The sequence below is a fragment of the Bufo bufo genome, chromosome 5 (genome assembly GCF_905171765.1).
Source record: "Bufo bufo chromosome 5, aBufBuf1.1, whole genome shotgun sequence".
Classification (NCBI taxonomy): Eukaryota; Metazoa; Chordata; class Amphibia; order Anura; family Bufonidae; genus Bufo; species Bufo bufo.
In genome coordinates, this window is record NC_053393.1 from 562,093,858 (window position 1) to 562,107,302 (window position 13,445).

At 47.9% G+C, this 13,445-nt stretch overlaps 1 protein-coding gene across 25 annotated transcripts in view; it reads right to left on the minus strand.

Annotated features, from left to right (window-relative positions):
- OBSCN (obscurin, cytoskeletal calmodulin and titin-interacting RhoGEF) overlaps positions 1-13,445 on the minus strand; it is a 622,289-nt gene that overhangs the window by 70,152 nt on the left and 538,692 nt on the right. For all 25 annotated transcript variants that reach the window (XM_040431714.1, XM_040431713.1, XM_040431717.1 and 22 more), the window contains 2 exons: positions 11,256-11,456; positions 8,824-8,884 (listed from right to left, as the gene is read on the minus strand). In XM_040431714.1, the coding sequence (XP_040287648.1) occupies positions 8,824-8,884; positions 11,256-11,456 (262 nt within the window). The remainder of the gene's footprint in view (positions 1-8,823; positions 8,885-11,255; positions 11,457-13,445) is intronic.

Here is a 13,445-nt window from a genome sequence, read left to right on the forward strand (position 1 = left end):
ACTAGAGGGAGCTCAGGAGATTACTGCATACAGTTATATACAGCCACCACAAGAGGGAGCTCAGGACATTACTGCATACAGATATATACAGCCACCACTAGAGGGAGCTCAGGAGATTACTACATACAGATATATACAGCCACCACTAGACAAAGCTCAGGAGATTACTACATACAGATATATACAGCCACCACTAGAGGGAGCTCAGGAGATTACTGCATACAGATATATACAGTCACCACTAGAGGGAGCTCAGGAGATTACTGCATACAGATATATATAGCTACCACTAGGGGGAGCTCAGGAGATTACTGCATACAGATATATACAGCCAACACTAGACAAAGCTCAGGAGATTACTACATACAGATATATACAGCCACCCCTAGAGGGAGCTCAGGAGATTACTACATACAGATATATACAGTCATCACTAGGGGGAGCTCAGGAGATTACTGCATACAGATATATACAGCCACCACTAGAGGGAGCTCAGGAGATTACTACATACAGATATATACAGTCATCACTAGAGGGAGCTCAGGAGATTACTACATACAGATATATACAGCCACCACTAGAGGGAGCTCAGGAGATTACTGCATACAGATATATACAGCCACCACTAGAGGGAGCTCAGGAGATTACTACATACAGATATATACAGCCACCACTAGAGTGAGCTCAGGAGATTACTGCATACAGATATATACAGCCACCACTAGAGGGAGCTCAGGAGATTACTGCATACAGATATATACAGCCACCACTAGAGGGAGCTCAGGAGATTACTGCATACAGATATATACAACCACCACTAGAGGGAGCTCAGGAGATTACTACAGATATATACAGCCACCACTAGAGGGAGCTCAGGAGATTACTACAGATATATACAGCTACCACTATAAGGAGCTCAGGAGATTACTACATACAGATATATACAGTCACCACTAGAGGGAGCTCAGGAGATTACTACATACAGATATATACAGCCACCACTAGAGGGAGCTCAGGAGATTACTACATACAGATATATACAGCCACCACTAGAGGGAGCTCAGGAGGTTACTACATATAGATATATACAGCAACCACTAGAGGGAGCTCACGAGATTACTACATATATATAAATATATACAGCAACCAATAGGGGGATCTCAGGAGATTAATGCATACAAATATATACAGTGTAGCCACCAGTAGAGAAAGCTCAGGAGATTACTGCATACAGATTTATAAAGCTACCACTAGGGGGAGCTCAGAAGATTACTGCATACAGATATATATAGCCACCACTAGAGGGAGCTCAGGAGAATACTACAAATATATACATATATATAGCAACCACTAGGGGGAGCTCAGGAGATTAATGCATACAAATATATACAGTGTAGCCACCAGTAGAGAAAGCTCAGGAGATTACTGCATACAGATTTAAAAAGCTACCACTAGGGGGAGCTCAGGAGATTACTGCATACAGAATAGAGGGAGCTCAGGAGATTACAGCCACCACTAGAGGGATCTCAGGAGATTACTGCATACAGATATATACAACCACCAGTAGAGGGAGCTCAGGAGATTACTACATACAGATATATACAGCCACCACTAGAGGGAGTTTTGGAGATTACTACATACAGATATATACAGCCACCACTAGAGAGAGCTCAGGAGATTACTACATACAGATATATACAGCCACCACTAGAGGGAGCTCAGGAGATTACTACATACAAATATATACAGCCACCACTAGAGGGAGCTCAGGAGATTACTACATACAAATATATACAGCCACCATTTGAGGGAGCTCAGGAGATTACTACATACAGATATACACAGCCACCACTAGAGGGAGCTCAGGAGATTACTACATACAGATATATACAGCCACCACTAGAGGGAGCTCAGGAGATTACTACATACAGATATATACAGCCACCACTAGAGGGAGCTCAGGAGATTACTACATACAGATATTTACAGCCACCACTAGAGGGAGCTCAGGAGATTACTACATACAGATATATACACCACCACTAGAGGGAGCTCAGGAGATTACTACATACAGATATATACAGCCACCACTAGAGGGAGCTCCGGAGATTACTCCATAGAGATATATACAGTCACCACTAGAGGGAGCTCAGGAGATTACTACATACAGATATATACTGCCACCACTAGAGGGAGCTCAGGAAATTACTACATACAGATATATATACAGCCACCACTAGAGGGAGCTCAGGAGATTACTACATATAGATATATACAGTCACCACTAGAGGGCTCTCAGGAGATTACTACGTACAGATATATACAACCACCACTAGAGGGAGCTCAGGATATTACTACATATCGATATATATAGCCACCACTAGAGGGAGCTCAGGATATTACTACATACCGATATATATAGCCACCACTAGAGTGAGCTCAGGAGATTACTGCATACAGATATATACAGCCACCACTAGAGGGAGCTCAGGAGATTACTGCATACAGATATACACAGCCACCACTATTGGGAGCTCAGGAGATTACTGCATACAGATATACACAGCCACCACTAGAGGGAGCTCAGGAGATTACTGCATACAGATATATACAGCCACCACTAGAGGGAGCTCAGGAAATTACTACATACAGATATATACAGCACCACTAGAGGGAGCTCAGGAGATTACTACATACAGATATATACAGCCACCACTAGAGGGAGCTCAGGAGATTACTACATATAGATATATACAGTCACCACTAGAGGGCTCTCAGGAGATTACTACGTACAGATATATACAACCACCACTAGAGGGAGCTCAGGATATTACTACATACCGATATATACAGCCACCACTAGAGGGAGCTCAGGATATTACTACATACCGATATATATAGCCACCACTAGAGTGAGCTCAGGAGATTACTGCATACAGATATATACAGCCACCACTAGAGGGTGCTCAGGAGATTACTACATACAGATATATACAGCCACCACTAGAGGGAGCTCAGGAGATTACTGCATACAGATATATACAGCCAGCACTAGGGGGAGGTCAGGAGATTACTACATACAGATATATACAGCCACCACTAGAGGGAGCTCAGGATATTACTACATACCGATATATACAGCCACCACTAGAGGAAGCTCAGGAGATTACTACATACAGATATATACAGCCACCACTAGAGTGAGCTCAGGAGATTACTGCATACAGATATATACAGCCACCACTAGAGGGGGCTCAGGAGATTACTACATACAGATATATACAGCCACCACTAGAGGGAGCTCAGGAGATTACTACATACAGATACATACAGCCAGCACTAGGGGGAGGTCAGGAGATTACTACATACAGATATATACAGCCACCACTAGAGGGAGCTCAGGATATTACTACATACCGATATATACAGCCACCACTAGAGGAAGCTCAGGAGATTACTACATACAGATATATACAGCCACCACTAGAGTGAGCTCAGGAGATTACTGCATACAGATATATACAGCCACCACTAGAGGGAGCTCAGGAGATTACTACATACAGATATATACAGCCACCACTAGAGGGAGCTCAGGAGATTACTGCATACAGATATATACAGCCACCACTAGAGGGGGCTCAGGAGATTACTACATACAGATATATACAGTTACCACTAGAGGGAGCTCAGGAGATTACTGCATACAGATATACACAGCCACCACTAGAGGGAGCTCAGGAGATTACTACATACAGATATATACAGCCACCACTAGAGGGAGCTCAGGAGATTACTACATACAGATATATACAGCCACCACTAGAGGGAGCTCAGGAGATTACTACATACAGATATATACAGCCAGCACTAGGGGGAGGTCAGGAGATTACTACATACCGATATATACAGCCACCACTAGAGGAAGCTCAGGAGATTACTACATACAGATATATACAGCCACCACTAGAGTGAGCTCAGGAGATTACTGCATACAGATATATACAGCCACCACTAGAGGGGGCTCAGGAGATTACTACATACAGATATATACAGTTACCACTAGAGGGAGCTCAGGAGATTACTGCATACAGATATACACAGCCACCACTAGAGGGAGCTCAGGAGATTACTACATACAGATATATACAGCCACCACTAGAGGGAGCTCAGGAGATTACTACATACAGATATATACAGCCACCACTAGAGGGAGCTCAGGAGATTACTACATACAGATATATACAGCCAGCACTAGGGGGAGGTCAGGAGATTACTACATACAGATATATACAGCCACCACTAGAGGGAGCTCAGGAGATTACTACATACAGATATATACAGCCACCACTAGAGGGAGCTCAGGAGATTACTACATACAGATATATACAGCCACCACTAGAGGGAGCTCAGGAGATTACTACATACAAATATATACAGCCACCACTAGAGGGAGCTCAGGAGATTACTACATACAGATATATACAGCCACCACTAGAGGGAGCTCAGGAGATTACTACATACAGATATATACAGCCAGCACTAGGGGGAGGTCAGGAGATTACTACATACAGATATATACAGCCACCACTAGAGGGAGCTCAGGAGATTACTACATACAGATATATACAGCCACCACTAGAGGGAGCTCAGGAGTTTACTACATACAAATATATACAGCTACCACTAGAGGGAGCTCAGGAGATTACTGCATACAGATATATATAGCCACCACTAGAGGGAGCTCTATGATTTGTGGAGGACTCTACTGGACTGGTTTTGTTCAGTATTACACGTTCAGTTTGCTGCCCGACCATGCATGCAGTGTGTGCATGAAGCCTAAATTATAAAGGAAACTCTAAGTATGTGCTGTGAGCGGCTGGCGGTCCCCATGCCGCGCGCGGCTCTGTCATATTCCGCAGAGGGAGCGGTACCGGGGCCGGCGCCATCTGTCATCTTCTCGTCTTATTCTGTTTGGCAGCGCCAGGACGTTACACTAAAGCGACAATTAATAATCCTGGAGATTAATTATGGAGAAGAACATCTGCTGCTTCCTGTCCCAGCCTCGCAGGGCACGGGGGCGCTCCAGCATCAGAGACACCAAATCAGGGTCCCCCCACAGAACCCCAACCTCTCAGAGCACCCAGCATATCATCAATACATAATAGTAATGTACAAGAAACACTGCAGCTAGAGGAAGGTAAAGAGACATAAGTCACCCCCCACCCGGTTATACCAGTGATGTCATCAGTAGGGGGTGGAGCTGTGACGACCTCTCAGACATAATATACCAGCAGGCCCCTCACTGCCTGCAGACTGTACCCTCTCTCTTCCTGCAGACTATAGCTCCTCTTCCTGCCTGCAGACTACAGCCCCTCTCTCTTCCTGCAGACTACAGCCCCTCTCTCTTCCTGCAGACTACAGCCCCTCTCTCTTCCTGCAGACTACAGCCCCTCTCTCTGCCTGCAGACTACAGCCCCTCTCTCTGCCTGCAGACTACAGCCCCTCTCTCTTCCTGCAGACTACAGCCCCTCTCTCTTCCTGCAGACTACAGCCCCTCTCTCTGCCTGCAGACTACAGCCCCTCTCTCTGCCTGCAGACTACAGCCCCTCTCTCTTCCTGCAGACTATAGCTCCTCTTCCTGCCTGCAGACTACAGCCCCTCTCTCTTCCTGCAGACTATAGCTCCTCTTCCTGCCTGCAGACTACAGCCCCTCTCTCTGCCTGCAGACCATAGCCTCTCTCTATTCCTGCAGACTATAGCTCCTCTTCCTGCCTGCAGACTACAGCCCCTCTTCCTGCCTGTAGACCATAGCCTCTCTCTATTCCTGCAGACCATAGCCTCTATCTATTCCTGCAGACCATAGCCTCTCTCAATTCCTGCAGACCATAGGCCTTCTCCCTGCCTGCAGACCATAGGCCTTCTCCCTGCCTGCAGACCATAGCCTCTCTCTATTCCTGCAGACCATAGCCCCTCTTCCTGCCTGCAGACTACAGCCCCTCTCCTTGCCTTCAGACCATAGCCTCTCTCTCTCTCTTCCTGCAGACTACAGCCCCTCTCCTTGCCTGCAGACTACAGCCCCTCTCCTTGCCTGCAGACTATAGTCTCTCTCTCTCTTCCTGCAGACTATAGCCCCTCTTCCTGCAGACTATAGCCCCTCTCTCTTCTTGCAGACCATAGCCCCTCTCTCTTCTTGCAGACCATAGCCCCTCTCTCTTCTTGCAGACCATAGCCCCTCTCTCTTCTTGCAGACCATAGCCCCTCTCCTTGCCTGCAGACCATAGCCCCTCTCTCTTCTTGCAGACCGTAGCCCCTCTCTCTTCTTGCAGACCATAGCCCCTCTCATTGCCTGCAGACCATAGCCCCTCTCCTTGCCTGCAGACAATAGCCCCTCTCTCTTCTTGCAGACCATAGCCCCTCTCTCTTCTTGCAGACCATAGCCCCTCTCTCTTCTTGCAGACAATAGCCCCTCTCTCTTCTTGCAGACCATAGCCCCTCTCCTTGCCTGCAGACCATAGCCCCTCTCTCTTCTTGCAGACCATAGCCCCTCTCTCTTCTTGCAGACCATAGCCCCTCTCCTTGCCTGCAGACCATAGCCCCTCTCTCTTCTTGCAGACCATAGCCCCTCTCTCTTCTTGCAGACCATAGCCCCTCTCCTTGCCTGCAGACCATAGCCCCTCTCTCTTCCTGCAGACTATAGCCTCTCTCTCTCTTCCTGCAGACCATAGCCCCTCTCTCTTCCTGCAGACTATAGCCCCTCTCTCTTCTTGCAGACCATAGCCCCTCTCTCTTCTTGCAGACCATAGCCCCTCTCTCTTCTTGCAGACCATAACCCCTCTCTCTTCTTGCAGACCATAGCCCCTCTCTCTTCTTGCAGACCATAGCCCCTCTCATTGCCTGCAGATCATAGCCCCTCTCCTTGCCTGCAGACCATAGCCCCTCTCTCTTCTTGCAGACCATAGCCCCTCTCTCTTCTTGCAGACCATAGCCCCTCTCCTTGCCTGCAGACTATAGCCCCTCTCATTGCCTGCAGACCATAGCCCCTCTCCTTGCCTGCAGACCATCGCCCCTCTCTCTTCTTGCAGACCATAGCCCCTCTCCTTGCCTGCAGACTATAGTCTCTCTCTCTCTTCCTGCAGACTATAGCCCCTCTCTCTTCCTGCAGACCATAGCCCCTCTCTCTCTTCTTGCAGACCATAGCCCCTCTCTCTTCCTGCAGACCATAGCCCCTCTCTCTTCCTGCAGACCATAGCCCCTCTCTCTCTTCTTGCAGACCATAGCCCCTCTCTCTTCTTGCAGACCATAGCCCCTCTCCTTGCCTACAGACCATAGCCTCTCTCTCTTCCTGCAGACCATAGCCCCTCTCTCTCTTTCTGCAGACCATAGCCCCTCTCTCTTCCTGCAGACTATAGCCTCTCTCTCTCTTCCTGCAGACCATAGCCCCTCTCTCTTCCTGCAGACTATAGCCCCTCTCTCTTCCTGCAGACCATAGCCCCTCTCTCTTCCTGCAGACTATAGCCCCTCTCTCTTCCTGCAGACCATAGCCCCTCTCTCTCTTTCTGCAGACCATAGCCCCTCTCTCTTCCTGCAGACTATAGCCCCTCTCTCTTCCTGCAGACCATAGCCCCTCTCTCTTCCTGCAGACTATAGCCTCTCTCTCTCTTCCTGCAGACTATAGCCTCTCTCTCTTCCTGCAGACCATAGCCCCTCTCTCTTCCTGCAGACTATAGCCCCTCTCTCTTCCTGCAGACCATAGCCATCTCTCTTCCTGCAGACTATAGCCCCTCTCTCTTCCTGCAGACCATAGCCCCTCTCTCTTCCTGCAGACTATAGCCTCTCTCTCTCTTCCTGCAGACTATAGCCTCTCTCTCTTTCTGCAGACCATAGCCCCTCTCTCTTCCTGCAGACTATAGCCTCTCTCTCTCTTCCTGCAGACTATAGCCTCTCTCTCTTTCTGCAGACCATAGCCCCTCTCTCTCTTTCTGCAGACCATAGCCCCTCTCTCTTCCTGCAGACCATAGCCTCTCTCTCTCTTTCTGCAGACTATAGCCCCTCTCTCTTCCTGCAGACTATAGCCTCTCTCTCTCTTCCTGCAGACTATAGCCTCTCTCTCTTTCTGCAGACCATAGCCCCTCTCTCTCTTTCTGCAGACCATAGCCCCTCTCTCTGCCTGCAACCTGTACCCCCCATCCTGGCTCATGCAGGATATCTTGAAATATTCATGCACGTCTTCAGTTCCCCAAACATTAGTCTAATAATACAATACTTATTAAAGGGGGAGGGGGTAGGAGGGAGATGCAGCTTCTGTCTCCCAGTGTCAACATGCTGTGAGAGGGGAGGAGGGGGTGATACTGCAGTCTCCCTTCTATGACTGCTCCCGGAGGCTGCTCTTTGGTGAATATAATCCCTCCCGTAGTTTATTCACCCCTCACCCCCCCTTTATAGGCTGTAATGCACCGAGCTGCACACTGCAATGCCTTCTGTGATCGTCTCCCCGCCGTTATGATGTCATCACTGCTGCATATTACCCAGCATGCCTAGCTCTTATGCTGGAGGTGGGATCTGGAGTATATGACTCTCCTGCCATTGTCAAGCTGGAACTCCCAGCATCTGATGGCAGCCTGCGGCTACGGGGTCTTACAAAGAAAGGGGGAAGAGGTTGTCACAAGGTGAATGACTGCCAGGAGTAGCTAACAGAGGGAGGAGAGGCCAGGAGTGATTGCACGTGGCACAGGCTTGTAGCTCCTGTTGGTGACCGGGTGGCTGAGATTGTGGTGCCGTGAGAAATAATATGGCCGATGATGGAAGCAGAGAACGTTCTCCCACCTCTTTCTCAGTGATCATGTGTTTCCGGAAGAGTCGATCCAGCAGTTCCTCCCCGCAACATCTGACATCGATAAGGACTAAGCGGAGTCATACAGAGATCTATGATCCCAACACCCAGATCAGAGATCCCAACACCCAGATCCGAGATCCCTGCACCCAGATCTGAAATCCATACACCCAGATCTATGATCCCAACACTCAGATCAGAGATCCCAACACCCAGATCCGAGATCCCTGCACCCAGATCTGAAATCCATACACCCAGATCTATGATCCCAACACCCAGATCAGAGATCCCAACACCCATATCCCTACCACCAGATCTGAGATCCCTACACCAAGATCTATGACCCCTATCAATGTGTAGGGTTCTTGCATCTGGGTGTAAGGATCATAGATCTGGGTGTAGGAATCATAGATCTGTTAGTAAGGATCATAGATATGGGTGTAGGGATCCTGGATTTGGGTTTAGGGATCTTGAATCTGGATGTAGAGATCATACGTTTGATTGTAGGGATCCTAAAACTGCTTGTAGGGATCATAGATTAGGGTGTAGGGATCATTTATCTGGGTGTAGGGATCATTGATCTGAGTGTAGGGATCATAGATCTGAGTGTAGGGACCCCTACTTACAGATCTATGATTCCTAAACCAATATCTATGATCTCTACCCCCAGATCTATGATCCTTACACCTAGATCTATGATTCCTACACCCAGATCCAGGATCCCTACACCAAGATCTATGATTTCTACACCCAGATCTATGATTTCTACACCCAGATCCAGGATCCCTACACCAAGATCTATGATTCCTACAACCAGATCCAGGATCCCTACACCCAGATCTATGATCCCTTAACCCAGATCCAAGATCAATACACCCTGATCTATGATCCTTACACCCAGATTCAAGTTCCCTACACCCAGATCTGAGATCGCTACACCAAGATAAAAGATCCCTACACTCGGATCTATGATCACTACACTCAGATCTATGATCCTTACCTCCTGTTCTATGATCCCTACAAGCAGATCCAGGATCCCTAAACTCAACCGTATGATCCCTACATCCAGATTCAAGATCCCTACACCCAAATCCAGGATCCCTACTCCCATATCTATGACCCCTACTCACAGATCTATGATTCCTAAACCCTATGATCCTTACACCAAGATCCCTACACCAAGATTTATGATTCCTACACCTCGATCCATGACCCCTACACCCAGAACCAAGATCAATACACCCTGATCTACCATCCCTAAACCTACATCCAGATTCAAGATCCCTACACTCAGATCTATTAACCCTTAACCCACCTCTTTGATCCTTACACCCATATCCAAAATCCCTACACCCAGATTTATGATCCCCCATACCTATATCTATGATCCTTACACCGAGATCTAAGATCCTTACACCCAGACCTATGATTCCTAAACCCAGATCTATGATCCCTACACCCTGATCTATGATCCCTACAACCAGATCCAGGATACCTACAATCAAACTTGTGATCCCTAAATCCAGATTCAAGATCCCTACACCGAAATCCAGGATCCCTACACTCATATCTATGATCCCTACTCACAGATCTGATTCCTAAACCCAGATCAATAATCTCTACACCCAGATCTATGAGCCCTACACCCAGATCCATGATCCCTACACCCAGATCTATGATCCCTACAAGCAAATCTATGATCCGTACACCCACACCTATCATCCCTACACCCAGATCTATGATCCCTACACCGATATCTGAAACCCCTACACCCATATCTGAGATCCCTACACCCAGATCTATGATCTCTACACCCAGATCCGTGATCCCTACACTCAGATCCATGATCCCTACACTCAGATCCATGATCCCTACACCCAGATCTATGATCCCTACACCGATATCTGAAACCCCTACACCCATATCTGAGATCCCTACACCCAGATCTGAGATCCCTACACCCAGATCTTTGATCTCTACACCCAGATCCGTGATCCCTAGACTCAGATCCATGATCCCTACACTCAGATCCATGATCCCTACACCCAGATTTATGATCCCTACACCCTGATCTATGATCTCTACAAGCAGATCCAGGATCCCTACAATCAAAAGTATGATTCCCTACATCCAGATACAAGATCCCTACACTCAAATCCAGGATCCCTACACCCATATCTATGATCCCTACTCACAGATTTATGACTCCTAAACCCAGATCTATGATCTCTACCCCCAGATCCCTACACCAAGATCTATGATTCCTACACTCAGATAAAAGATCAATACACCCTGATCTATGATCCTTACACCCAGATGCAAGTTCCCGACATGGATCTATGATCCCTAAACCCAGATCTATGATCCCTACACCCAGATCTAGGATCCCTACAGCCAGACACATTGTCACCCCAGTAAAGGATACATCTCCAGGATGAGAATTAATGTCTTTTTGGTTTCAAAGGAATCGAGCAGCAGGGTAACCCGATCATGTGACACCTCCGATATGATATCCCTTTCGCGATACGATTGCTGCCGGGTTTTGCTCTTCAGCGGGATGAATTTGGCTGCACATGTGGCTCCGTTTCCTTTGTGCACAACCCTTTTCACAAAACCAAAGGATCCCCTGAAGACAAGATAGAAGACAGTGAGGAGGATCAGTATGCAAGAGTTCCAGGACTGATGTAAGGAGGGTCAGTAAAAAGGAACTTCAGGACGAGGTTAGTAAACAGAAGCTACAGACGTGAGGTGAGGAAATCGTGAGACAGAGCCTGCAATAAGAAGAAGATGGGTCAGTGAGAAAGAGCTCCAGGACCAAGGTGAGGAGGATCAATCAGTTAGAGACCTAGGACTCGTTAAGGAGCGTCAGTGAGGAATGGTTCTGGGAAAAGTTGAGGAGGTTAAGGTTAGGAGGGTCAGTGAATAACATCTGTTAGACAAGGTGTGAAGGATCAGTGAATAAGAACTGTGGGACAAGGTGAGGAGGGTCAGTGAATAAGAGCTGTAGGACAAGGTGTGAAGGGTCAATGAATAATAGCTGTAGGACCAGGTGAGGAGGGTCAGTGAATAAGAGCTGTAGGACCAGGTGAGGAGGGTCAGTGAATAAGAGCTGTGGGACCAGATGAGGAGGGTCAGTGAATAAGAGCTGTAGGACAAGGTGAGGAGGGTCAGTGAATAAGAGCTGTAGGACAAGGTGAGGAGGGTCAGTGAATAAGAGCTGTAGGACAAGGTGAGGAGGGTCAGTGAATAAGAGCTGTAGGACAAGGTGAGAAGGGTCAGTGAATAAGAGCTGTAGGACAAGGTGAGGAGGGTCAGTGAATAACATCTGTTGGACAAGGTGTGAAGGATCAGTGAATAAGAACTGTGGGACAAGGTGAGGAGGGTCAGTGAATAAAAGCTGTAGGACAAGGTGAGAAGGGTCAGTGAATAAGAGCTGTAGGACAAGGTGAGGAGGGTCAGTGAATAAGAGCTGTAGAATCAGGGGAGGAGGGTTAGTGAATAAAAGCTGTAGGACCAGGTGAGGAGGGTCAGTGAATAAGAGCTGAAGGACAAGGTGTAAAGGGTCAGTGAATAAGAGCTGTAGGACAAGGTGAGGAGGGTCAGTGAATAAGAGCTGTAGGACAAGGTGTGAAGGGTCAGTGAATAAGAGCTGTAGGACCAGGTGAGGAGGGTCAGTGAATAAGAGCGGTGGGACCAGGTGAGGAGGGTCAGTGAATAAGAACTGAGGGACAAGGTGAGGAGGGTCAGTGAATAAAAGCTGTAGGACCAGGTGAGGAGGGTCAGTGAATAAGAGCTGTAGGACCAGGTGAGGAGGGTCAGTGAATAAGAGCTGTAGGACAAGGTGTGAAGGGTCAGTGAATAAGAGCTGTAGGACAAGGCGTGAAGGGTCAGTGAATAAGAGCTGTAGGACAAGGTGTGAAGGGTCAGTGAATAAGAGCTATAGGACCAGGTGAGGAGGGTCAGTGAATAAGAGCTGTAGGACAAGGTGAGGAGGGTCAGTGAATAAGAGCTGTAGGACAAGGTGAGGAGGGTCAGTGAATAAGAGCTGTAGGACCAGGTGAGGAGGGTCAGTGAATAAGAACTGTGGGACAAGGTGAGGAGGGTCAGTGAATAAAAGCTGTAGGACCAGGTGAGGAGGGTCAGTGAATAAGAGCTGTAGGACAAGGTGTGAAGGGTCAGTGAATAAGAGCTGTAGGACCAGGTGAGGAGGGTCAGTGAATAAGAGCTGTAGGACCAGGTGAGGAGGGTCAGTGAATAAGAACTGTGGGACCAGATGAGGAGGGTCAGTGAATAAGAGCTGTAGGACAAGGTGAGGAGGGTCAGTGAATAAGAGCTGTAGGACAAGGTGTGAAGGGTCAGTGAATAAGAGCTGTGGGACCAGGTGAGGAGGGTCAGTGAATAAGAGCTGTAGGACCAGGTGAGGAGGGTCAGTGAATAAGTGCTGTGGGACAAGGTGTGAAGGGTCAGTGAATAAGAGCTGTAGGACCAGGTGAGGAGGGTCAGTGAATAAGAGCTGTAGGACAAGGTGTGAAGGGTCAGTGAATAAGAGCTGTAGGACAAGGTGAGGAGGGTCAGTGAATAAGAGCTGTAGGACAAGGTGAGGAGGGTCAGTGAA